This window comes from Gymnoscopelus braueri, assembly GCF_963280865.1.
Source record: "Gymnoscopelus braueri genome assembly, chromosome: 17".
NCBI lineage: Eukaryota > Metazoa > Chordata > Actinopteri > Myctophiformes > Myctophidae > Gymnoscopelus > Gymnoscopelus braueri.
The window spans coordinates 1234977-1262788 of record NC_137617.1 but is presented as its reverse complement, the minus strand read 5'-3'; the positions used below and the strand labels follow the sequence as shown (position 1 = coordinate 1262788).

The 27812-nt window shown below is 43.1% G+C and overlaps 1 protein-coding gene across 2 annotated transcripts in view; it reads left to right on the top strand.

Annotated features, from left to right (window-relative positions):
* Positions 1-25250, top strand: part of vwa2 (von Willebrand factor A domain containing 2) — a 44237-nt gene extending 18987 nt beyond the window's left edge. For both annotated transcript variants that reach the window (XM_080454467.1, XM_080454468.1), the window contains exons 4-17: positions 2410-2543; positions 2979-3088; positions 6595-6792; positions 9425-9558; positions 11157-11286; positions 13714-13769; positions 14719-14826; positions 16596-16786; positions 18034-18306; positions 19410-19527; positions 20717-21000; positions 21796-22063; positions 23018-23140; positions 23388-25250. In XM_080454467.1, the coding sequence (XP_080310593.1) occupies positions 2410-2543; positions 2979-3088; positions 6595-6792; positions 9425-9558; positions 11157-11286; positions 13714-13769; positions 14719-14826; positions 16596-16786; positions 18034-18306; positions 19410-19527; positions 20717-21000; positions 21796-22063; positions 23018-23140; positions 23388-23530 (2270 nt within the window). In that variant the 3' untranslated portion in view covers positions 23531-25250. The remainder of the gene's footprint in view (positions 1-2409; positions 2544-2978; positions 3089-6594; positions 6793-9424; positions 9559-11156; positions 11287-13713; positions 13770-14718; positions 14827-16595; positions 16787-18033; positions 18307-19409; positions 19528-20716; positions 21001-21795; positions 22064-23017; positions 23141-23387) is intronic.
* The last annotated feature ends 2562 nt before the right edge of the window (positions 25251-27812 follow it).

Below are 27812 nucleotides of genomic sequence, written 5' to 3'. Positions count from 1 at the left end.
CGGAGTAGAAGTAAAAGTACCAAAAATTGGAAATACTCCAGTAAAGTAAAAATACCTCAAAATTGTACTTAATTCATTAATCTATTCACACACACATTCACATATCAACGGCGGAGGAAACCATGCAAGGCACCAAGGTGCTCCTTGGGGGCAATTAGGGGTTCAGCGTCTTGCTCAAGGACACTTTGGGGGAGCCCGGGATCGAACTGAGAAACGTCAGGTTCCCAAGCAGCCGCTCTACCTTTAGAGCGACTGCCGCCAATGGGGGTCCCTGGCATATCTTTTCAAATGGGGGTCTGCGGGCTAGTACTGTATGTGTACATTTGGGGCTCCTTGCCATGAAAAGATTTGACACTAAAAGTAACACTAAAAAAAATCCTCCCCACACACATGTGTGTGTTGTCACTGCTGTTGTATCCTACTGACTCACCTGCCAGTGAGGAGCCCCCACCGGGAGGACGGAGAGTAGGGTTCCCCAATAGGCGGCCCGCGAGGGGCAACTGTCTGGCCCTCACCAACAAAGTTTTTTGGGGTGTAATTGAGGTCAGAAAACCTAAAAAATTAATTAAAAAATCCCAGGGCTAAATTATGAGTAGGCCTACCACAACCAATAATAATTATAATAATGGAGGTAAGAGCAGCAACAACACTGGTATCTGCACTGTCACTGGAGTAGCGGGAACGCCACCCCCCAATCCCCAATCTGTTGGTTGTGCAATGTTGTGGCCCTTGGCTTGGTACCCTAGACATCATTTGGCCCTGGGGAAAACTAATTGGGGAACCCTGACGTAGAGCCTTTGTCCTTCTCCTCCCGCCCAACACTCCCTGCTGACAGGCTCCGCCCCACAGCCCGTAGGAGTTTGTTCAGTCACTAATATCACATTCCCCGCCCCGGCTTCCCTCCCCCGAACACGGGCCAATTGTGTTTGTATGGACGCTCGACAAAGCCGGATGCGCCACAGTGGATTTGAACCCACGACCTTCGCAGTGGTGGGCAGGGCTTAAAGAACAGATCTATAAGCTCTCAATGCGTCACACCATGGTGCATCATGGGCTTATAGATCTGTTCCTTTTGTCAAGGATTCCCGTCGTGCTAGCTACGGCGCTTTCAATCGTTTCCGGATAGTTTCCCAAACAGCAGGGGTGTAAAGTAACTAAGTACATTTACTCAAGTACTGTAAAGTTTGGGTGCTAATGAAAGTTAGAGGAGTTCTTAGTGTATGGTGTGTGTTATATGAAATGTGAGCTTACCATAATCACAGTAATCCTTCATCCTTCAATCATATTCTATCATATCGCTTTTGGAGAGAAATGAGACTCCAGTCACTTTCAGTTTAGAACACTGCAGCGGGCAGGTGTGTGTGTCTGTGTCCAGCTGACACTCGTTGACGCTCGTTAATGTTACATGCATCAAGGCAATTATGTTTCTGCACTGTCAAATAGGCCTGCATCTAATCTATAGCATCAAAGTCATGGATTTTTTTTACAAGCAACCCTATCTGGCTTATAGATATTCTGTTCAAGCTGTTAATAACTAGGCTACACTTGGTTGGTAAAGCCCAGATGACAAGAATATGACTATGATTTTAGTGGAATTTATATGTATGCAACATTTATATTATATTTGTTATTAGTGTCCATATGTCCTCTGAAACAAAGGGGTTTATAGTGAGAACTTACTTCACTTGTTCCTTAAGCTTGTATAATTGTATTTCTTTTTGTGTGTAAAACACTTTTTTATGTGTTTTATAAAGAAAGCAATTTTAAACTGAAGATGATGGCCAATGTTGATAATAATTGAAAAAATAAATCAATAATAATATCGTATCGTATCGATATTGTGAGCCCAATATCGTGTACCGTATCGTATCGTGAAATTACTGTGTCGGCACACCCCTACTTCACATGTTCACAGAAGTAAAATTGGGTGAAATCTGTTTTTGTGCAAGTTCTATCGTTTTTATTATTTATGTCGATAGAAGGGGGGGGGGGCTCTAGAGTGGCTTGCATTGCCCTCTAGTGTTGGTTCTACAGAATTGCCTAGTAACAGGTGAGTTGATTACATAGACAGATTAACGTCACCAGTCGCAATCAAAGTGAATCGATAACACAGGGGGAAAACGAGCGCTCCTTTTTCAATTTCACTGGTTTTCCAATTTCCCTGTAACATATATATAACATCGCAATGTCACATAGCTCTGTTTACACAATGCTGTACCCCCTCCAACTGTACATACTTTCCCCAGTTTTTTCTCAAATAGTTTTAGCTTTGACACCTGCTTTGGCAATGTAAATGTATGTTTTCTCATGCCAACAAAGCTCCTTTGAATTCAATTGAAAATTGTGTGTGCGTGTGTGTGCACGTGCGCGTATGTGTGTGTGTGTGTATGTGTGTGCGTGTGTGTGTAGTGATGCAGTGCTCGGCGGCCATGGATGTGGTTTTCCTCATGGACGGGTCGTACAGTGTGGGGAAGGGCAGCTTTGAGAGGTCCAAACACTACGCTATCAAACTCTGCCAGGCCCTCGACATAGGACCAGACAAGGTGCCGTACAGTATGTCTGCTTCTGTGTTTGTGTGTGTCTTCTGTCTGTCTCATTATGTACATTAAAGGTAGGGTAAGTGATATTGTTTGGTTAAAAAAAGTGTTTTATTAAAAGGTTAAAGTACTATATTCTGGTATATCATTGCTATAGAGTGTTTGTTCAGTAACAGGGGTCTCCCTGTCTCTCCAGCCCTTTAGTAAACAGAAAATACATTTTCAGGTGGGGTCCAAAATGTCAGGAGAGAGTATGTACCCATTTGAAAATGCATTTTCTGTTTAATAAGGAGCTGGAGAGACATGGAGACTCCGATCACTGAACAAACACCCTATAGCAATGAGTACTATCAGGATATAGAGCCATTTAACACTTGTTTTAACCAAAGAAAATAACTTAAAACTTAAAAATAACTTTAAATCAGTTGTGTTTTGGTTCAGGTGCGAGTGGGTTTGATTCAGTTTGGCTCCGCCCCTCGGCTAGAGTTTGCCCTGGACGCTTATACTACCAAGGAGGAACTGAGGAGAAACATGAAGAAGATATCCTACAAGTATGTCCTCTCCTCTCCTCTCCTCTCCTCTCCTCTCCTCTCCTCTCCTCTCCTCTCCTCTCCTCCCCTCCCCTCCCTCTCTCTCAGGTAAATGAGAGTAATAATGATTTTCATTACAAATAGTTTTTTGTCAGCTCCTTTCGTCTCAACTCGCCTCTCCTTTCCTCTCCTCTCCTTTCCTTTCCTCTCCTCTCCTTAGGGTAATACTTGTCAGCTGTGGTTGTACTGGTCAGCTCCCAGTACAACAGTATTAGACTGTGGTTGTACAGGTCAGCTCCCAGTACAACAGTACTACACTAAATGGAACAGAGCTAGCCGTAGAATACGACTTTCATAGATGTATTTTATGATTCTGACATTTTCAATCTACGAGAGTTGTAGCGACCAGCCCCCCAAATCCCACTGGACTTTCAGCTCCTAAGCCTGTAGGGTGTCCAAACATGTACAAATGCAAAACAATGGTGCTTACCCTCTTGCCCCAAATGTTAACTGGGGTTCTAGTCTAATGTAATAATCCATATTTTTCAATAAAGAAGTGTTTTAATCCCGTCTGTGGCCGATTCCGTCGGAAATTCACAATGGCCGGTAGTGACAAAGCGTATCCGGAATCATATTTTTTGTTTAACAGGAAGTAAACGAGGGGGGGGGAAGACAGACGGGATTAAGACGGGATTCAATTCAAAAAAGGAAAAATATGGATTATATTTTTTTGCATTTGTACATGTTTGGACAACCTACGGGCTTAGGAGCTGAAAGTCCAGTGGGATTTGAGGGGATTGAAAATGTCAGAATCATAAAATACGTCTACGAGAGTCGTATTCTATGGCTAGAACAGAGCCTTAATTTGTATAATTTGTAAGGAAGAAGCCCAATTTCTTTCCAATATAGCCTATTGGAACCAAATGGACCCTGTAATAGGTCTGTAACTCTGAGAGATTTGCACACTCTCAGAGGTATGGGGGTCTTTGTAATGAAAGAGTTTGAGAACCGTTGCCTTCGCAGCAGCAGCTCTGCGTTACTTTAAGTCCAGCTTTCCTGCCCTATTTAAAATAAAGGAAATTCCAGCGTCACACTTGGTAGGCGTGAAATGGTGATTTCACGCATCTGTCGAGGAAACCCCATCGTTTTACAAGCACATACAATACGTGTTTGTGTCAGCTTCCTGCTACTGCTGACAGCGAATGAAGACGTCTTGTCCGAACCCCGTCCGTCCGGCCGAGTTCACATTCCTGCAGCCCATTAAATTAATACGCTGAGGAAAAAGACTAATGGTGGGTTTAAATATAATTAAAGGACTGATCCATGTGGGATAGAGCAGGAAGGCATTCAGGGTTCACACGGTATTCTGGGAAACGCGTGGGTCGAGCGACAACAGGAGGACTTTAAACAACTTAGGATTTGATTAAATAAACACCTTAACTCATGAAGACCGGGAACGCATCTGTGTGTCATTTTTAGATTTCTTTTGCTATTGAAATATAGTCAAATAGCAGATCTACAAGCTCATAGCGTGGCACCGAGTGCCGCGCTATGAGCTTGTAGATTTGCAATTTCTTTGAGAAAAATCGTGCAAATCTTTGAATATATATATAATATTTTTTAAGCGAACATTTGTAACTCAAATCTTTGCTTCTGGGGATTCTACAAATGTCTTCTAAATCCTAACTTTTTCATGTCAAGGACCACCCAAAATAGCCGTGGACCCCCATCTCAAAATATTTTGTTCCAGGGAACCCCAGAAGCAAAGATTTGAGTTACAAATGTTCGCTTTAAAAAAACATATATATATTCAAAGATTTGCACACATTTTTACGATTTTTCCAAAAATAGCAGATCTACAAGCTCGCTATGAGCTTGTATATCTGCTATTTTTGAATAGCCAAAGAAATCTAAAATGACACCGACGCTTTCCCGGTCTTAAAGGGTTAATGCGCTCGGGTGGCGCAGTGGTAAAGCCCCTGCCCACCACCGCAGGGGTTGTGGGTTTGAGTCCCCCGTGGTGCATCCAGCTTTGTCGGGCGTCCGTACGAACACAATTGTTCGGGGGAGGGAAGCCGGGCGGGGAGGGTGGTATTGGTCATTGCATGTACTCCTACGGGCTGGGGGCGGAGCCTGTCAGCAGGGGAGTGTTGGGCGGGAGGAGTAGGACGAAGGCCCTACGTCCTCACGGTGGGGGCTCCTCACTGGTAGGTGACAACACAGCAGTGACAACACACACATGTGTGTGGAGAGGAATTCATTGGCATAAGGACTAACTTGGGGAGAAAAAGCAACAACAAAATAATAATTACTACTAATATATAGTATATAATATATAATATATAATTACTAATAATAAATAACTACTTTCAACCTGGTGTCATTTTAAGCAAAACTTAAAATGTATTTATTTATAAAAAATATAATAATTTGAATTAAATAAATATATCACAACTTTTGTCGCACGGCACCATTGTATGGCGAAGTATTACGTAAAATTTGCTGTTAACACATTGACTGCCAGAGTTTATTCATAACTCACCCCTGTGCCAGCGATTTGCATGTTTTTTTATTTTGTAATTTTTCATTCAAATAAATTGTCTGACTGCGGTTTTAAACACATACGACAGATCTACCAGCAGAGAGCAGAAAATAGACACCTTGATCACCTCGCTGACTCACTCGCCCCCCCCCCCCCCCCCCAAACAGGCTCAAACACTCAATACGTCATAACCGGATGTGACGTTTTCGACAATCGCTGATCGGCCTTAAGTACGACGTGATACACGACGACGATGACTGTTCGTCACCCGGACTAAAGAAAATAGAAGTGGAGCTCTCCGTTCGTTTTTTATACCGTGTGAAAAACCGTGTTTTTCCCTATTCTGCCCGAAAATGACCGGGAAAAAAAATTAGAACCGGAAACGGAATCTGCGTCATGAAACCGGATCCCGGTGTGTGTGAAGTAAGTGGAAAATTTTTTTTTCACCCTTACGGGTGTGTAACTCTGAGAGTGTACACATTTTGTACACTCTCAGAGTTATGGGGGTCCTTGAAATTAAAAAGTTTGAGAACCATGCTAGCCTACACTAAGTGTAACAGAGCCTTCATTAGTATAATTTGATAAGGTAAGACCTGTGAAAGAAGTAAGGAAGAGGCCCAATTTATTTCCAATATGGCCCTATGGATCTACAAGCTCACAATGCCTTGCGACACATTGTGAGCTTGTAGATCTGCTATTTTATACATTTGATAACTTGTGAAACGGCACGAGTACTTTCTACTTTTGGTACTTTAAGTGCATTTTGATACCAATGCTTTTGTACTTTTACTCAAGTAAATTTAGAATTCCAGACTTTCACTTGTAACAGACTATGTCTACATTACAGTATTGATACTTTTACTTAAGTAACAAATGTGAGTACTTTTTCCACCACTGAGGCCTCGTGGGACACTAGAAACTCGTGGATTGGATTCACTATGACTCAACCTGTGTTTTTTTTCCCTTTGATGTGTGTGCCTTGCAGGGGGGGCAGCACCCAGACGGGTCTGGCCATGAAGTGGCTCCTGAGGAAAGGCTTCCCGGGGGGCCGGAACACCTCCAGCGTGGCCAGGATGGCCATCCTGCTGTCGGACGGCCGCTCCCAAGGCAACGTGGCGCGGGCGGCCGCCCAGCTGAAGGAGAGCGGGGTGGTGCTGTTCGCTGTGGGCCTGCGGTACCCCAGGTACGTCTGAAGGACTTTGGAAAAAAACGTTCACTAAACGTGAATGTACACAAGAGCAAGCGCGGAAAATATATACATTGCAAAAGCTTTTCATTTAGACCAGGGGTTTTCAACTGATTTTGACCCAGGGACCACCATCCTGACTAAGAGCAACCTGGGGACCACCACTATTGTGCGTGGTGGGTCCATCATAGACCCACCCCACACAATAGTGGTGGGGGGGGTCATGCACCGCAGGGAGCTGGAGAAAATAGCTATAATATCAATAAAATATCTAATAAAATACAGTGATTTTATTTGAATATGATGGAATATGATTAAGGATTACTGTGATTATGGTAAGCTCACATTTCATATCACACACACACACACACACACACACACACACACACCATACAGTAAGAACTCCTGTAAGTTATTAAAAGTAAAACAAAAACTAAAGTTTATTTTTATTTTTATGCTTGGCCAGGGACCACCTGCAATACCTCCGCGGACCACCGGTTGAAAACCCCTAATTTAGACGCTTCAGCTCAGGATGAACCATTTACCATTTATTGCAATGATATTGCATTCAGTTTGGCGGTGTGACTCAGATTACCTGTGCAAGCATGACACAGAGCATGACACATTAAACAAATCGTTTTCAGCTTAAATCAATTATATTTAATTCAAGCAACTGTTTTACATTGTTTTCATACCAAAGAAGATAATGTATCATACTTAAGGAATTCATTAAATATTACCGGATGGCAGTTTGAGTGAATTCCATGGGAAAATACATTGATTACACCTAAAAAGATGCGTGTTACAATCGGGCCGCTCTGCACTCCACTGCTTTGGAGTTGTTTACAGAGCAGAACTAACGTGCATAGTGTGTTAAAACGATGTAAACTGATGAAGAACAGATACATGCAGACAACCATGTGGATTTTAGCTCAGCAACATTAAAGGAAACATTTGTAGACCAAATATACTCAAGGTGACATTTTTTACTTACTTTAAGATGAATCAATTTTTCTGCGATAACTCTCTCTAGCCTGGATAAAAATATTATTTACTTCCTGGGCACGTTGCCAACTATATTTCATTTTGGGGGTGCTTGACAAGAAAAAGTTTGATAACCACTGGGTTAAAGAATGTTTTACACTGAACTCTAGCTCCCTCTAGTGTCAACTGTCTGCCTCTATAATTTACAACTTAAGTTCATATAGTAAATGTCATGAACCCTAGTCAACAAATGACAAGTAAGTAAGCCTTGCTGAGAGCCAAGTAGGGAGGCATTGGGACCCATTTTGTATAGTCGTTGGTATGACCCGGCCAGGGAATCGAACCACAACCTCCCAATCTCAGGGCGGACACTCTAACCACAAGGCCACTGAGTTGAACATGTTCTTGGATGTAGCCATTGGCATGTAGCCAGTGTTTGGTAGCCTGGCATGGCCAGACTAATAGTGTGAATACAATTACTTTTAGATAATAGCATCCTTTTTATATTTATTTTACACCATTGTTTGTTTATTGAGGAGACCTAAGTTAGAGGCCATTCCCAACCCTAAAGCCCCCATATTTTGCACTTGAGGTGTGGCAATAAATGGAAACATGATGTATTGTGCTTTCTGTTGTGCAGGCTGTTCAGTCTGTGAAATCTATCCCTCTCCAGTGTACAGTATTTATTGGTTGTGTCTAAACAGTACAACACAATGAGTGCTAGGGGGTGAGGTGGAGTCTGAAGAGGTGAGTGCTAGGAGGTGAGGTGGAGTCTGAAGAGGTGAGTGCTAGGGGGTGAGGTGGAGTCTGAAGAGGTGAGTGCTAGGAGGTGAGGTGGAGTCTGAAGAGGTGAGTGCTAGGGGGTGAGGTGGAGTCTGAATAGGTGAGTGCTAGGGGGTGAGGTGGAGTCTGAAGAGGTGAGTGCTAGGGGGTGAGGTGGAGTCTGAATAGGTGAGTGCTAGGGGGTGAGGTGGAGTCTGAATAGTTGAGTGCTAGGGGGTGAGGTGGAGTCTGAATAGGTGAGTGCTAGGGGGGTGAGGTGGAGTCTGAATAGGTACGTTTTCAAACTGTGGCGAAAATGGAGAATGAGTCTGCAGTTCTGACTGGGAGGGGAGGTCAGAGGTCATTCCACAGCTTGGGAGTCAAGAGGGAGAAGAGTCTACGATGCCTGGAGCGTTGACCAGGTTGTTGTAGACTCGCAGGTAATTGTAAATTGTAGGTGAGGGAGGGACAGACACCTTGTGTTAGCTGATCTGAGTGAATTCGAAGGGGTGTAAGGAGTGGATCACGTCCTGAAGGTACGGAGGTGCCATGACCTTGACTGCCTTGCAGGCATTGAGTTATAATATATCTAGAGGGCGGATTGCCCCGCCCCCAGCTATTCATTTCTATTAAAGTGCTCAGTGGCGTTTTGAAGCACCCGGAAGTAAGAATAGGAACCAATATGGAACCAATATGAACCAATGGAATGGATCCATGGGTCGTGACGCGTCGTGAGCATGCGCACACAACGGGAGATGCACGCGCAGTAGCATTTTAAGTGCATTCTCAGATTTGACCACCAGGCTTCGCCGCTTCACTGTTCTACCGTAGTTCTGGGGGCTTGCTTGCAGGTCATCTCTACATGTCTTTCTCCGTCTTCCAGGTGGGAGGAGCTTCATGCCCTGGCCAGTGAGCCCATGGAGAGCCATGTTTTCTTCGCTGAGCATTTCCACGACGCTGTCAACGGCCTGTACACCACGCTGACTACCTTCAGTGTGTGTAATGCCACGCCTGCAGGTAACAAATAATAAATAATATCTCAAATGTATACACCGCTTTTCTAAGGACCTAAAGACGCTTTACATGAGGGGTGGGGGGGGGGGACAAATTCAACTTTATTAGGAATATAAACACTAAGAAAAGGCTAAGACTAGGGAATAAAATCAATTAAAACAGTGGAATGGTGAGACAGGGGTGTGTGTAGTAGGAAAGCCACATTGAAGAGGTGGGCTTTGAAACACTCTCACTACCTTCAGTGTGTGCGATGCCACTCCTGTGTAATGCAGGTAACTTAACCAATTAAGACTTAGTTGACTGGATTCCAAAGGGCTCTAAATAACAGTGCGGCGCAACGGCGAATAGCATCTGCTATTTTCGCCCTAGAATAGCAATGCTAGGGTTCAAGTGCCTGTATAAGTGTAAGGCCACCCCTGCGTTTTGTCTGCAAATGACATTTTCGTCTTTCGTGCACACGCAAACTTTTACTATGGAATGGAATTTGCTAGAGAATCCATATTTTTAGTGTAATGTTTAAGTTTAAAACGAGTAATGCTCCATCTGGCTGTCAACTTGAGTTAGATAAATATCTTTGCATCCCAAGATTGTCTCCTTAATTAAAGTCAGGTGCGAGTGGAGGAACGAGCGCTATGGGAAACAAACCGGTGAATGAAATCAACATTATATTCATAAAGGTCTATCTATGTCATCACGCAGTCCATTTGAGTTTACAGGAAGTAATTATACATTGACTTTTAGGGACTTTAGACATAAGAATACACAAAAATGGATTTAGAAAAAAAATGAATTTGGCCTCTAATGATAGATATGCTCTAAAAGTGTGAAAAACGTATTTTCACCACATCTTTAAAACTATATTCTCTCCTTCCTCTCCTAGACTCTGTCTTTTCCCGGTGTTTCGCCAAGGTTGACACACTTGTTTGTGAGGTAACCAGTGTTGCAATGCTGAATTGGAACGTGGTTGCACTCTATTTTAATGACGTGACACGCACGTCACTTAACACCTACACTACAGGTCACACAATGGACAATTTATATTCATCTAGGCTCATTCCCATGTTAATTCGCCTGGTGTGAGCCTTTGTAAACTTTGTTGAGGTTTGAATTTTAAGTTGTTTTAAATCTATGCGTGTGCCTGCGCATGCTCCTGTTCCAATAGGTTCCTGCACGGCGTGCAAGGCCGTCCCATGAGCAATGCAACCCTGGAGGTAACTGAGGTTAGGGTTAAGGTTAGGGTTAGGCATAGTATTTGTGAAGTTAGGGTTAGGGTTAGGCATGGTGTTTGTGAGGTTAGGGTTAGGCATAGTGTTTGTGAGGTTAGGGTTAGGGTTAAGTTTAGGATTAGGCATAGTGTTTGTGAGGTTAGGGTTAGGGTTAAGATTAGGATTAGGCATAGTTTTTGTGAGGTTAGGGTTAGGGTTAGGATTAGGCATAGTTTTTGTGAAGTTAAAGGTTAGGCTTTAGGCTGCACCTGGGCGACACACCAAAGGAAGAGGGAATCCCTTCCCTCTCTACTTCTCTCTCTGTCCCTAAATCCCTCCTCTTCTCTTCCTTCGTGTCTAACTGTGAATCATCCCTCATTCCCCTCCTGTCTCCAGGCTGTCAGGTGGAGACGTATCCATGTGAGAGGAAGACCCTGGAGACCGTCAAAGAACTGCAGGGCAACTTCATGTGTTGGAAAGGCTCTAAAGGCTATTCCCCGTACACCTCCACGTGCCCTTACTACAGGTGACAAAAAATCATATTTGAACTGGGGACCCTCCATCATGACAAGCACTTGGAATTGTATGAGTTAAGGCATTACATTTAGTTTGACTCCTTTCCACGCCAAGGAGCTTATAGAGCTTGGAGCTTCAGGTAATATTTCACAATTTGGCCAATGTTTGACAATGTTTTATAGTATAATTGGTTGATTACTTTAGACATAGTATTATTATTATTATTATTATAGTATAGTCTAAAGGCCTTAAAAGTCCTTAAATTGTGACTTTAGCAATGTACAGATAGCCTGTATAGTGTATATGTTACAGGGAAATTGGAGAACCAGGGACATTGGAGAAGGCGCGCTCGCGCTCATACCACCCACCCAGCAATTCTAGAGGGAAACACTAGAGGGAGCCACAAATGGAAGCCACGAGCCAGGCTTCCCAACTAAAGCGCACAAACATATATGGCCGCGACCACACACACACACACGCACTCGCGCACACGCGCACGCGCTCATGCTTTCAATTTTGTTTATTGAAAGCATGACTGTTAACTCTTTGACTGCGGACGACGCGATAACGCGTCAAGTGCTACTTTGTCCAGTTGGCCGTCGACGCGTTCGACGCGCTGGACGTGCGTTCATTGTTTAATCTCTGATTGCGCTATGCTGCTTAATATTCAATGTTATTCTCGAGTTCCACTTACTTCACGGACATCTGCATCCGGTTTCATGACCTGGATTCCGTTTCCGGTTTTTGATTCTTTTCCCCAGTCATTTTCGTCCAAAATAGGTAAATAAACGGTCTTTCACACGGTATGACGGACAAACGGACAGTTTCTCTTCTATAATCTATGGTCTGGGTGACGATCAGTCATCGCCGTCGTGTATCACATCGTAATTTTGGCGATCAAAACAATCTGGGAGGACGTCACATCCGTTTTCATGTTTTTCCCTGTCTAATCTATCAAGAAGGGTGAGAGAGACCCAACGACCTGATCAAGCAGTCATGTGCTGCTCTCTAGTGGCGGATTTGTGCTGGGTCTTTATATTATGTGCCCTTAAATTATTTTCATGAGAAAAATTCAAAATATAAAAATAAAAAAACACGAAAATTGCTGGCACTGGGGGAGTACTTTATGAAAATACTCTGGCAGTCAAAGAGTTAAGATACTTTTATTGTGTTCTGGCTTTTAAGATTTGTTTTAGTTTCTCCCTGACACACACACACACACACACACACACACACACACACACACACACACACACACACACACACACACACACACACACACACACGGATAGTGATCCATGACGGCGCTGATTCGACTAGCAGATAACTAGCAATAACTATTATCACGTGTGCGTGTGAACGCGTGTTCAGCGTTCCCCTAGCGAAGCTTCCTGGTTGCTATGTGGGGGGGAACAACAAAACACAGGTCCGCATCGCATCAAAGCCCCGCCTCGCGGCGCCGTCTCCTCCTCCTCCTCCTCCTCCTCCTCCTCCTCCTCCTCCTCCTCCTCCTCATCACGCTGCCTTGCATCAAAGCCCCGCCTCGCGGCGCAGCGTCTTCCTTCTCCTCCTCCTCGCGAGCCTCGCGTAATAAACCCTGTCTCGAAAAACGTTAACGAGCGCGCCTTCTCCAATTTCCCTGGTTCTCCAATTTCCCTGTGACATATACACTTACACTGTATGTGGTTTGTTTACTGATGAGTGAGAAAACAATGTTGCACATTAAGCTAATCATCTGGGGACCCCTCAAAATCATCAATCATTTGGGGAGCCCCCTGGCATAGACACACATACACCTCCCATAGACGCAGGCATTTTTCCTTTTACCTTTATTTATATACAGGCAAAATCCTGTTGAGATACAAGATCTGGTTTTCGAGGGAGCCCTGTCCAGGATAGTAGCAGTAAGGTGTCAACAACATGCAACAACAACATAACAAAAGTAAAACATTGCAAGTGTAGCAAATGCCACAAAGCCACGATAACAGCACCTATTGAAAACATGCAATAAAAAAAATAAAAGCTAAAAAAAATTAAACACTATTATGGAAGCAATTGCAATTACTGATGGAGTGCAGAGATAAATTATGAGCGGTTGAGCCTAAGGTATGTTGAATAGGTGATCCTGATTGGTCAATCAAAGCATTCACAGTCAATAGTTAAACAGTAGTTTCTGTGATTGCATTTACATCAGCAGACTATTTGTTGTATGTTGTATTATGTAGAATATATTGGTGTAATATTGTAAAAGGATACAGATGCTGTTTGTAACGTGAATGCTTAGAGATTTAGGATTGTTGGCTGTGTTTTTCTTCTACTCTATAACAGCCAATAACTTATTCCAAGTGAGTCGATTCCATCTGAGTCCAGCTATGTGCGTTTGTGCGTGCGTTTGTGCGTATGTGTGTGTACGTATGTGCGTGTGTGCTTAATACAGGTACAACAAAGTTTACATCAGACACCAGACGGTCTGCCATCGAACCATCTGTCCAGGTAAACACTGCTCTCTCTCTTTCTGTCTCTCTCTGCTTATGTTGCTGTCGGGCAGAAAGCAGCTAACTCCATTTTTGAGCTTTTTCTTATTTTTTTTCATAAATCAGTGCTATTGAACACCCTTTACGTCTGTGTGTTGATTAAAGTGACTACACCATGAATTTGAACTTTTTCTTCTTTTTTGTGTGTTTTTGGTCTCCCCTACCTCTCTTCTATCCCCCAAAATACCTAGCTAAACACTCAGGCTTTCACAGCAAATCTGGGGTTTTCTGTAAATTGGTCTCAAAACAGGCCAAACTGATTTGCACGTCAGGGTGCAGTTCCAAAAAATATATATATTTTTTTTTCTTCTTTTTTTTTTTACTTTTTCCACACAGAAACAGGAGATAACATGCATACAAACTGGCTCAATAGTGCCCCGTGCCAAACAGGACAATGTGGTATTGCAGGTGAAAGTGCTTTATAAGCCAGAGAGAAGTTAGTTAGAATGAGTATATCTGAGGCTTGATTTAGGCTCAAACCTTTTGAAAAAAGTTTGAGGGACATAAACAATATGATATTAAATATTATTATTATTTTTTAAATTCATATTTAAAACAATATTGAGCCAATGAAAAGTATTAAAAAGCACTTCTGACAAAACCAGCTAACTCCATTGGATCCTCAAACTGTCTGCTAAACCAGCTAACTCCACCAAAGGGGGGTGGAGTTAGCTGTTTTTGCTGACTCCACCCCCTTTTGACCTCTAACCTCATTGAGAGCTTTGAGGTCCATTCAGCTGTTCTTATCAATGATGAACAAAACCTCCTAACTCCACTTTTTGTTTAGTTTTTTCATGTCCTGAAAAAAATAAAATAACATTTAGATAGCTGGTTTCTGCCCGACAGCAGAGATATATTATCTTATTTAAACCCTAACTCTAGAAAGCGTTTGCTTCTCTGTCCTGCAGATCCCTGTGACTCTCAGCCGTGTCTAAACGGTGGAACATGTGTGTCAGAAGGTTCACAGAGTTTCCACTGTGTCTGTCCACCTGGATATGGAGGAGACCCACACTGTGGTCTGTACTGTTACATTATTCAGCATTATAATTATAATAATAATATAATAATAATAAAACTTCTGGTGGGAACCTTAATGTCCCCACAAGTATATCTATACAAATCGGCATTGTGAGGACCATTTTCATGTGAACAGGGTAATATATGGTTACAAAAGTTAGGAAAAGGTTCATTTTAGGATCAGGCATATTAAGGCAAGGTTTAGTTTTAGGGTTAGGCTCAAAGGATTTTGAGGTTGGGTTAGTTTGGGGTTATGGTTAGGTTTAGGGTTAATCACATAGCTTAAATCAGTAATTACTGGTTAGTTACTAGTCCTAAATGACTTATAAATGTACAGTTACTATTTATAATTTAGGCATTTAGCAGAAGTTCTTATCAAGAGGGACTTACAATAAGCAAGGCAATCACAATGAATGCAGAATGCAGAGAGTCAGTGTAGTGCCTCAAGAAACTAGGATGACAGGTAAACCAAGAACCTAGCATCAGTCTAAACAATATACTATTGAAATAACTATGTGTACATTGAAGCTATAGGATACCAGGCAAACACTGAACCTGGCATCTATCTAAATAGCATGCTATATCTAAATTACATTCTTAACATGGTGGTCAAAGAAAACAAACCTAAGTGAAAACATGAGAAGGATTGACCAAGATATATCTGCATGGTTATTCTGGCACCTGTCCTGAGCACGTATGAGTACACATCACCAGCGCAAACACTCGTCCTCTTTGTTTGAATGTAAAATGTTACGTCCGTTTATTAAAGATCTGTGAGTGTGAAACTGTAAAATACAAAAAAGGACCATGTAATAATTTTAAGTGGCAAATATGAAATACAATGAACTTATGACATCAATTCAAAATACAAATCAATTCACTATGAATGTTTTAATCAAGAAAATGTACAATGAAATAATATAACATGAAATGTCTCTTTTTTTACAACTTTAAACAAACTATAATGTATATAATAACTATAATGAATTAATAACCCAAAGATATTCACAAACAACGCTTCCATGAGATCCAAACACTGGCAAATGCAGTTTTTTCAGCTCGCTAGTTCTACAAGGTGTAACTAATGAACCCTTGATTAAAGGATTATTGGTCACATGAACTCTGATAATCAATGACAATGAAACTGATAATACGGTTGTATTCCCTTGTCAGCCTGTAGAAGGCGATAAAACCCATGCTGACAAATAAATGCATGTAACATAACAACGGTAGCCATATCTTGGCCATTGGCTACTGTAGCATCAATGGCAACCCATTCTCACTGACCCATTCTCACTCCCAAGGCGTCACATTTTGCCGCTCTGTCAGTAGCCCTGAAATGTCAAGTTTTGACATGACAGGATGCCCTGAAAGTCAAGTTTTGACATGACGGGACGCCCTGAAAGTCAAGTTTTGACGTGATGGGGCGTCATGGCGACGTTGCATGCTGACAAAACTATGCCTAAACCTAACCCCAATCCTAACCCTAACCTCACAAAATGATGCCTAAACCTAACCCTAACCCTAACCTCACAACAAAACAATTTTGTGGTATTTCGATCAGGGGAGGTTGCGGTTTCCAGTCAAGCACTGCTACCAGATAAGCCACCGAGGCAGCTGTCCTGTGCGTACCTTTTAGTTTTTGTAGTCCTATAGTGACGCATTAGGGAGTTAAAATGACAGCGACAAACTGACGCCTATCTGTGAGAATGTGTTGTCAATGGAGGCAGCAGGTGGGTCTCATTAGTATATGTGTGTGTGTCCACAGCTCCTGCTCTGTCTCTGGACTGCTCGGTGGACCTGCTGTTCCTGCTGGAAGGTTCTACCACCGTCACCCTGGAGGGCTTCCTCCAGATCAAGTCCTTCCTCAAGCGTTTCCTGCAGGCCGTCATCGGCTCAGACACTCCCACCAAAGTGGGCTTGGCCGTGTTTGGCGGAGAGGCGCGCGTGGACGCCCAGGTCTGCGTTTACTGTCTCCCTCTCAGCTCTGACCTGCTGTCTGTCTCTCCCACCACACTGTCTCCCTCTCAGCTCTGTCCTACTGTCTGTCTCTCCACTACACTGTCTCCCTTTCAGCTGTCCTGCTGTCTGTCTCTCCTTCCCTTTCTCCCTCTCAGCCATCCCGCTGTCTGTCTCTCCTACACGGTCTCCCTCTCAGCTGTCCTACTGTCTGTCTCTCCTACACTGTCTGTCTCTCAGCTGTCCTACTGTCTGTCTCTCCTACACTGTCTGTCTCTCAGCTGTCCTACTATCTGTCTCTCCTACACTGTCTCCCTCTCAGCTGACCTACTGTCTGTCTCTCCTACACTTAATCAAGTACTGTAGTTAAGCACAATTTTGAGGGACTTTTTCTTTACTTGGGTATCAAATTGTTTTCAATGCTTTGTACTTCTACTCCGCTACATCTCAAAGGTAAATATTGTATCTGGAAACTCAAGTTAGTTACAGTGCTTTGTAGATTCAGATTATTATTGCAAAACGTATATTAACCAATTAAGCCCTATTTTATAATTAGTGTATTCATAAATATCCAGTCTGCAAGGTCACAGCGGCATTGTGAGCTTGTTATTTATATTTGCGAAAGATTTAGAACATTCTTGAAAACTTTAGAACAGGGGTCTTCAACGTTTTTCAGGCCATGGACCCCTTAGCTGAGAGAGATATTAAAGAGGGACCCCCACTATTGTATAGAATTGTGTTGCAGATCAAACTTTTTCATAGATTTATTTTCATTACACATAATCTTTTCTATTAATATGTTGTATTCATTTTGTATGCATTTTCAGAAACACTTAAAACCACTCAAACTTGACATTTGGCTCTGTACTTGGTCTGCTCTTTGTTTCCCTCTACACCAACCCTCCTGCTGAAAATAGCAGACCTACAAGCTCACAGCACATCGCTGATGTGCTGTGAGCTTGTAGATCTGCTATTTTCGGCAAATGTTCCCCCCAGAATAGGGATGCTAGGGTTCAAGTAGTTCATGTAAAAGAATTGTAGTTCCTATCACACAAAGATTTTTGGCAGACCCCCTGTAGTAACTCTGAGGACCCCCTGCTGAAGACCCCTGCTTTCGAAAAAATGTGTGAAATGGGGCATATTGGCATATTTTGATGCCAATAGTTTTACTCCTAACAGAGTATTTCTACATTGTGGTATTCTTACTCAAGTAAAACAAATAAACCTAACTTCTTCCCTCACCGCAGGTGGGGAAGTTCACGGGTAACGTGCGGGGCCTTCTCAACGCCGTGGACGCCCTCCAGCCAATGGGAGGGGAGACGAACGCGGGCCAGGCACTCCGCTACGTGACGCGCCACGGCTTCCTGAGCGCGCCAGTGTTCGCCGACGTGTCGGACGACCTGCCGCGCGTGGTGGTGCTGCTCACCGCCAGCCGCTCCGCCGACGAGGTGCTGGAGCCAGCCAAGTACGCCCGGGACAGAGAGATCTTCCTCATTGGGGTGGGGCCAGAGTCCTTAAAGGTAAGGGGACGGTGGGTGGGGCGGGGCCAGAGTCCTTAAAGGTAAGGGGAGGGTGGGTGGGTGGGGCCAGAGTACTTAAAGGTAAGGGGAGGGTTAGTGGGGCCAGAGTCCTTAAAGGAAAGGGGACGGTGGGTGGGGCCACAGTCCTTAAAGGAAAGCGGACGGTGGGTGGGTGGGGCCAGAGTCCTTAAAGGTAAGGGGGCGGAGGGTGGGTCCAGAGTCCTTAAAGGTAAGGGGACGGTTAGTGGGGCCAGAGTCCTTAAAGGAAAGGGGACGGTGGGTGGGTGGGGCCAGAGTCCTTAAAGGTAAGGGTGCGGTGGGTGGGTCCAGAGTCCTTAAAGGTAAGGGGACGGTGGGTGGGGCTGAAAATGTTTTGTGCCAGGGACCCCTAGAATGGAAGATTTGTGTTGAAAAAATCAAAATGATTAGACATTTTTCAAACACTTTCAAGATTTTTCAAAAATGTTCAAAAATAGCAGACGTGGTGCGCTGTGAGCTTGTATATCTGCTATTTTTGAGAAACGCTGTTCTAAACCACTTTTCTAAAGTTTTCTGAAAAACGTATGTTGCAATATACAGATCGAAAATGACTTTTCCAGTTTGAATGGATTGATTTCATCGACTAAAAACTATGACGAGGAAGCTGCTAGATGTACACTGTATTATTGATGCAGATACATTTTCAATGCTCTGCCAGCCTCTCTACTATAAAAGGTTAAATTCAATGTGTATTGATGATTTAAGTATGCTTGTATTTGTTTATAGGAAGTTTAGGTGAGTTTACCAGATTGCACTTCCTCCACTCCTGAACATCATTAACTGAATGTTGGAGATGGGGCAGATGTATCTGTTCAGACACCTTTTTCCAACATTTTAAAAACACATTAACTGTTTATAAGAATGTCAAATTATAACAGAAGTGCATTTTTCTCCCCCATATTATTTGAATATCCAGCATTTAACCACTTGTTATTCTGGGAGGAACATTTGCCAAAACATTTTGACAAGCAAATTTGGTGTCAACAAAAAAAACAATATAATGTAATTCAAGTCCGAATAGAGGGTTTAAGTGGTTAAAAGTATCTGTTGCGTTGCCTTTACAGGGCCAGCTCAACAACATCACCGGCAACCCCCAGCGAACTCTCACCTACCCCACAGCGGACAGATTCAATGCCAAGATCTCTGAGCTCAAGGCCAAGATCTGCAGTGTGGACAGCCAAGGTACACTACAGTATACTGTAGTTCATTTTTACACTTGACCACTTAAAGTTGCATTCTGCTACATTTGTGTCCAACCTGGAATTTGAACCCAGGGCCCCTGCAAGAGCACCAACATTTGTACTGCTGACTCGAGCTCGAACAGAAAGCCCACTATAGCAGAGGATGATTTAAACGTGACCTTCTGTAGTACCACTTGTCAACCAGTAGGTGTCCTACCTGACCACAGGGTCTCAATGGAAGCGTAGGGAGAGGAGACCACCTCCAACCTCTGCACATGTACTATACTGTATGTTTTATTTTACATAATGCACAATACAGATTGGTTAAAATAAAACAAATATTCATAAAAAATGTTGCCTATAATGACATGCCCAAAATAGGGAGGGGAGGTTGAAAGTGATTACAGAACTAGTGCTAGACACCCTGATAGCTCACCTGCTGGTAAAGTGCATCACCCTGCAACTATGTCACCTAGCTAAAATAATTACCTATGTCTTTTTGTTTTTTAGAAAACCGAAAAACTTGACCAAAACAAACTATGATATTTCTTAATCATTTCACCCAAAAAGTTTATAACAATATATGACTAATGACATTCAAATACCGCTGTTGTAAACCTGACTTAGGCCAAATCATTTCTTGAGTAAGTCACTTACTCCAGACTTTTTTTTGCCCAAGTCACAAGTCAATGTGACTTGGGCCAGAACAAAATTGGCCGAAGTCACATTGTCTCTGACTTAGACAACATAAAATGGCCGAGGTCACACTCTTGACATAAGCTATTACACTACTGGGGTGAGAACAGCATGATTCTGGGGTGGGAACAGATGATTCAATAAGGATAGGCAATGTGTACACAGCATGTACACATCCCCCAGCATGTAAGAGCACGCTCAAGAGCAGAAATTATAAGACTTAACAATGCCAAAATGTTAATGAGTTTAACACTCATTCTTCATCTATTCCACTATTTTGGTAATGTCTCCGGCCGTATAACCACAAAATAAATTAAGATTATGTTTTTGCGTGAAACGTTGCACACACTCTCCCAGTAGGTCAAAGAAGAACCCTTGCATCCCAAATTATAACTCTGAATCTTAGGTCGTACAATCAAAATCTTTTCCCCCCTGGATTCTTTGGATCATTAGTTGGATGCACTCCTACAGTACTGTTGTACTTTGTGTTTCAGGATGCCTGGGCCAAGCGGTGGACCTGGTCTTTGCCCTGGACGCTTCGGGCGGCGTGGGTCGCGAGAACTTCGCCGCGCTGCGCGACTTTGTGCGCAGCGTCAGCGTGCAGTTCGACGTCAACCGTGACGTAGCCCAGCTGGCTCTGGTGACCTACGGCCGCAGAGCCGGCACCGTGTTCAGCCTGGACGCTCACGACTCGGGCTCCGCCGTGCTCAAGGCCGTGGCCGAGGCCGCCTACATGGGCGGGGCCGCTTCTACCGGCGCCGCCCTGCTCCACGTCCAGGTTGTTACGTTGTTTTTGCATTTTTATTCCGTTTTGACTTTTGTTTAGTTTTGATTGGTTTTAAGTGAGTTTGTTGTTAGTTTCATTTTGATTAGTTTTAATGATAGTTTCAGTTTTTTATAGTAATATGGATTAGTCAGAGGGCGTGATTCAAAATGCTCTGAAAAATAACAGATCTGAAAGCTCACAATGCGTCAAATCGCAACAAGGCTTGAAATTGGCACAGCTCAAAAATATTGGAAGATAAGATTCCATAATACACCCAAACCTGCCTACCGATGATGTCATTGGTAGGCATGTTTTAGCTCTGGTCCATAGCCTTAGAAGGAGTTCTCCTTAAGGCTATGGGACTTTCGAGCCTTTGCACACGCACCACAGTCTGCAGTAAAAAAATAAGAAATACACTTTCGCTACTCACCAAAACAAAGACGGTTTTATAGACCCACCTCACGTCTAAAATACACTTTTCTTTTAGACGTGAGGTGGGGTGCTCAGAGTGTTCCCACTTATAAAACCGTCTTTGTTTTGGTGAGTAGCGAAAGTGTATATATTTTTTTTACTGCAGACGAGAGGCTGTGCAGCTTGTGGTGCGTGTGCAAAAGCTCGAAAGTCCCATAGCCTTAAGGAGAACTCCTTCTAGGCTATGGACCAGAGCTAGGCATGTTTCTGAACTGTCCCCAGTCAGAGTAGACAGAAATGGTGCCATCTTACAATGAGCATTAGTGAGGACCAATTACTGTATGAAAATGCGTGAAATGCTCCTTCAACTATAACAACCGTGTCCTGCCCGTCCAGTCCAGCGTGCTGACGGTGTCCAGGGGGGCTCGTCCCGGCGTCAACAAGGCGGTGGTGGTGCTGACTGACGGCTCGGGGGGGGACGACGCGGCCGTGCCGGCCCAGAAGCTGCGCGACGCCGGCGTGTCTCTGTTCGTGGTCGCCATCGGCGACGTGCAGAAGGACCGGCTGCTGAGGATCGCCGGCACCGAGGAGCACATGATCGCCGTGCCCTTCTACGAGGACCTCAAGTACTTTGAGGACGTTCTGGTGCAGATGCTGTGTTCAGGTGAGGAACACCCAAGACACAAAAATGTAAATAAAAAAGAAAGACTGCCCAACCGGCTTTTACTTCCCGTTTCTGTGTGACATTAGGTGGTCGCCTCTTTAGGAGAGTGGAAGCAGGTTGGAGTCTATTATTTCAAATGGGAGAGTGAACGTGAACACTGTTTCTGATCGATACTTTAGCCCCATCGTCACAAGCCACATAATTTCCCCAACATTCTGACACTAAAATGGCTTTTTTTCAGAGAGACGAATCAGGAGAAAAGCTACTTGGTTATCGTCGATTCCCATGCTTGGAAAATGAGAAAAGAAATGTCGATAACTTATCAACATTTCTTTTCTCCTTTCCCCAGCAACACACTCTTGTGTCATCTGGCACCAGCAAACACAGGACAATCACAAAATCTGCTGTCAGACACCGCCCACTTAGGAGACCATTTGTCTACCATTTCACCTCTAGTGGCGAAGCGTGGCTTGGGCTATCTTCCTAAATTAAGCATCTTTGGGAATACTACCTCCTACATACTCCTATATCCTATGTCCTTCATCCTATATACTATCTACTGCAGGATATCCTGCTTTCAGCTTTCCTACTGTCTGTCTCTCCTACTATGTCTGTCTCTCAGCTGTCCTACTGTCTGTCTCTCCTCAGTTGTCCTACTGTCTGAACAAAAGTGTCACACTTTTTTGTTACCATTTCCTTAAAAGTATATTTTTTTCTCCACAACAATGAGTGTGTGAGTGTGAGTGTGTGTGTGTGTGTGTGTGTGTGTGTGTGTGTGTGTGTGTGTGTGTGTGTGTGTGTGTGTGTGTGTGTGTGTGTGCGTGCGTGCGTGTAAACATGTCAACCCATTGGACACAGTAGATTCTCAAAGCTGAAAATATGTCACAGAACAAAAGTTGTCCCACGTGCTTTGGTGATTGGCTGACTTCCCTGATCTTTCTGTCCACCAATCAGAGGTGAAGAAGCCAGTGAACCTGTGTAAGCCCAACCCCTGTATGAATGACGGCACCTGCATCCTATCAGGAAGCGGCTTCCGCTGTCAGTGTAGAGGCTACGATGGACCACACTGTGAAAGACGTAAGATTCATTCATCAACATGTTTATTTCTGTCTCTCTCCCCGTCTTCCTTTATTCTGTAACGTATATGCATGTGACCATGTTGTCTGCAGGCAGCAGTAGATCTTTAACCCATTAAGAGGCGACTTTTACTTGTAACAGAGTATTTCTGTATTGCAGTATTGATACTTTTACTTAAGTAAAAAATTTGAGTATTTTTGCCACCACTGTCATATATGCATGTGATGTGACCATGTTGTCTATACAGGCAGCAGCAGTAGATCCTCCAGCAGAGGAGACCAGCCCAGACCTTCTGCTCTCAAGAAGAACAACAGACAAAAGAAAAGTCACCAGGAGCTGCTGCATCGCTACAAACTGCACCGCAGGAGACATGCACCCAACCACGCCTAACACACTGCATAACATACACACGCACGCACACGCACACGCACGCGCACGCACACGCACACGCACACGCGCGCACACACACACACACACACACACACACACACAAAACCACTTTAAAAATAAGGACATTCAATGAGGTACCAAGGACTTCCACTGTTCCAATTCTACACTAAGGATGAAAGAGAATATTTGGGAGAGAACAGACAGAGAGACAGACAGACAGACAGACAGACAGACAGACAGACAGACAGACAGACAGACAGACAGACAGACAGACAGACAGACAGACAGACAGACAGACAGACAGACAGACAGACAGACAGACAGACAGACAGACAGTTTACTGTCTCCAGGTTTGGTCCATGTCTCTTCCAGTTTTTACATTTGCACTGTAGTGCCTTCAAACTGTGTTCTGATTGGACGCTCTCTCTCCCTCTTTGAGGTGTAAAGGCAGCTCTCCACCGCACCGATTTTGGGCCGACTCGGAGTTGGAAAGCGTTCGAAAGCGTCTCTTGCCGACAGCCTGTCGTCGATAGCGCTGTGTCGTCGGGTCGGGACTCGAAGATTGCCGTCGATGAGAAACCGAGCAGGTTCAGTCTTTGGGCCGACCGGTAGAGCCGACTCGATAGCCGTGGGGAGAGAGGGGGGTAAAGGTTTGGTACGAGCTGGCTCCGGTGTTGCCAGATTCCGTGAGTGAAACAAGCGACCAGGTCTATGAAAACAAGCCCAAAAGAAACTACCAGTTTCACCACTTGAGCCCTTTTGCATCAGCTATTCTCAAAAAGAATCTTGAAAGCAAGTCCAAATAAGCAGCTTCACTTCAGAAACAAGCCCAAACAAAAGCAACCCGCAACTATGAATATTTACAAGCGACTTCACAGGAAGTCTGCCTATAATAAGCAGTCCTGGCAACACTGGCAGGATCTTTTAGGCCAGCCTAACAGCTCGAACTTATTTGCACAACAATGTGTGCATCGGCCGACAGTTTGTGCCGAACTAAATGCCAACTTTTGCCAGGCGTCTGAGGACCGAGTTCGTTCCCGTTCACCAAAAAGAACAAATAATTTCGAACGAATAGCTGGCCAACGACCCAACACTAGCTGTAACTTTGTGTACTAACTGCTTGTCTGTCCTGATTTGTACATGTTTTATGTTCTAGTCTATATCAATGTCACATATTTTTTTATTGTTTCAATGATATACTGTATAATCCAGACAGAGTTTCATTTCTGGTCAATGAACTGTTCAAATTATTAAGGTCTAATTTAAGACACCAAAGATTAGTTTCACCTGGATCTATTAACAGAGGACACGGTCATGGTGCTAAACTTTACATTGCAATCATAGATGACATCTTAAGTTTGTTGATTATGATTGTAATATATATTTGCGTGTTTTGTTTTCTCTGAGAACATCGTTTTTGTTTAATAATGATAAGAAGAAGCACAAGGCCTTTTTTTTTCCTTTTTTAATATAATTTCACCAGCAGTTCAGTAAGATGTGTTCATTGTGTTGATGTATTTTTATGTGATTATTAAAAAATAAAAAGTTTATGGTCCAATAAAGTTGTGTTTACACCAGAATCCCAGTATATTGCCAGGTAAACGATTAAAGGAGCACGTCACCCATTTTCAACCTAAACTCATATGATTGGTCCTCACTAATTAAAAAAGAATACGGTCTGCACACACTTGATGAATTGAATACATAGGACCTCAATGGAAACAGCATTATTGTATAACGGTACCTCTGTACTTTTAGCAAACTGTTAATAAAGTATTCAACCAATCAAAACCACTGGCCAAATATGCTCCGCACTGTTTATTGCTCCATTCAACATTTCGATCACACACAGATCTTCATCAGGAACCTTTCATTCATTTTAATTGAATTGTTTGTCCTGCACCTGGGCACTTGGATATGCGTGCACTATGCTTCCTATACAGTAGGTCCTCACTCAGTGGCGGCCTTTGCTATGTTTCACCCGTTTCAATTGAAACGGGCTCCTAACCTCAGGGGGGTCCTTTTTGTTGACTGGCATCCCAGTCTGGGGCCCGCCTCCGGCTGGTGTTTTGTTGCCGGTGAATTGTAACAGGGTGGGGTGCATATGGGGGCCTCATATTAGCTCTTGAAACGGGCCCCCAGATCACTAAGGCCGCCCGTGTCCTCACTAATGCTCATTATAAGATGGCACCGTTTCTGTCTACTCATTCTGTGACAGTTCAGAAACCTGCCTACCAGTCAGTTGTATTGATGCAAGAACAATGGCTTCTATTTCAGCAAGCCAACTTTCCAGGAAGAGAAAGGCTGTTAGTTTCTATTTGCTTGGAATCCCCACTGATCGTCCTGCTTAATGTTTAAGTATCGTCATGTGACTGTTCCCATTTTAGATGAATCTAACGCAGGGAACATCACCATGCCAGCTTGTGATGGACATTTTCATAGAAATTATATATTTTTGACAGCCCATACATAATGGGCTGTCAATGATATTGATATTACCTATCTCATATACACAAGACCTAAATGTAGCACATAAATGTAGCATGCACTGGAGCAGTGGTTCTCAAACTTTTTCATCTCAAGGACCCCCAAATGAATGATCACGGACCCCCATAAAAAATAGATTAGAGTTGTTATTATCTTTCTTACAAGAATCAATTTATTTCAAGCAATAATTAAAATTTTAAGATATGCTTTTATTGCAGTCAATGTTGCATAGCAGGTGATTATCCATTGACTACACAAGAATCAACCCAAATAAAAATTAAATAAATGTGATGTATTAAAAATATATTTATCATATTTTACAGGGAACCATTCTTACTATAACTCTGTATCAGCTAACCTAGCTGACCCTGTCTCTGTAGAAATGCTATAAATAGCAGCTGGAAGGCTATTTCCTTTTTTTAGGGCAAAGGGGAACAAAATAAAAACACAGAGCAGTTAAAGAGAGCTGTGGGGATCGTAGCCAATGTATTGGGAGGATATTGGGCTTAATGCATCCAGACAAACAATTCCTATAGGCCTACCTCTGTATTTCCTCATGTTTTATACAGTAGTAGCCCATCTATTCATCCTATAAATAACTGTATAGACTGTTCCAATGATTTACAAGCATGTCCACTCTGGCTCCACCAATACAACCTATACACATTACATCTCTGTCTAATTCCACCAATACAATCTTACAGATAACATTTCTTGCGATGTAGTATCGACCATGACCCGGTACACCTAACTAAACACGTTCAGAAGGGAAATATTTCAAACACAAAAGACCTGGCTATTCCCAAAGGAGACACACATTTACAAGTTTCAACAAAGCTTCTCTGTGAAAGTATGGCACAGCTCCAACGTGCCACAAATGTGAGAAGAAAAAATAAATGTAGCTATAATAATAAAGAATAGTGACAATAACATAACTGGGCTCTCCCAAGAGATCGAGCCCACTAATCACTCCCAGATGATCATGACTGATTTCCTAAACTCCAAAGTTCAGATTACATTTCCATTATGCATAATAACATACACATCTAATTCATTCCTGTTTTTAATAGCTGTACAAATGCACTCAGTTGTCAGAGTTAAATAGTCAGGCTTCTAACATATTTTATTTTTTACCATTACTTGATTAAATCATGATAAACTGGTCAAGCTTTTTTGCTCAATTGTCATAATGACATTTACTCCAAGTTACAGGCTGTTCACTCTTTCAGCCATAATTGTCTATTTTAACTGCAGTTTGTTTCTTCTTTCTTTTTTCTCTCATGTCAAGTCATCTTTATTTACAGTATCACTTTTTAAAACAACAGGAGTGGACTCAAAGTGTTTTCCAACTGAGTTAGACAAAACAAAAGCACAATATCCAAAATCCACAGTCCATAGTCCACATGCAATCCAAAGTCCACAAAGACTAGAATGTAAAATTGCTGAATCACAATGGCTCCCTCAAACAACAGCCATGTATTCTCCTCATTATCATAAGGATCAGTGGTCACAGCCAAACTCCTTCCCTCTGTGCCGTCATCTCTTTCCACCCTGAGCTCTGTGGTTCTCCTCCTTATATTCCCAATTCCACAATGGCATCTAAATGTCCCTATTTTCTCTCCTCATCGCTCCCTCAACTGCTTTCTCATAGTGTGTTGCAGAGTGTGTCAGATTCCAGCCCCTGTTACAATGCCCTTTTATCTCACTTCTCTTTCTTTTCTAACTCGAGTCTGTTCGTTTTAACGTCATCCTGTCTATCCCTCCTCCCCATCTCTGCTGAGCCCCCCCCCCACCC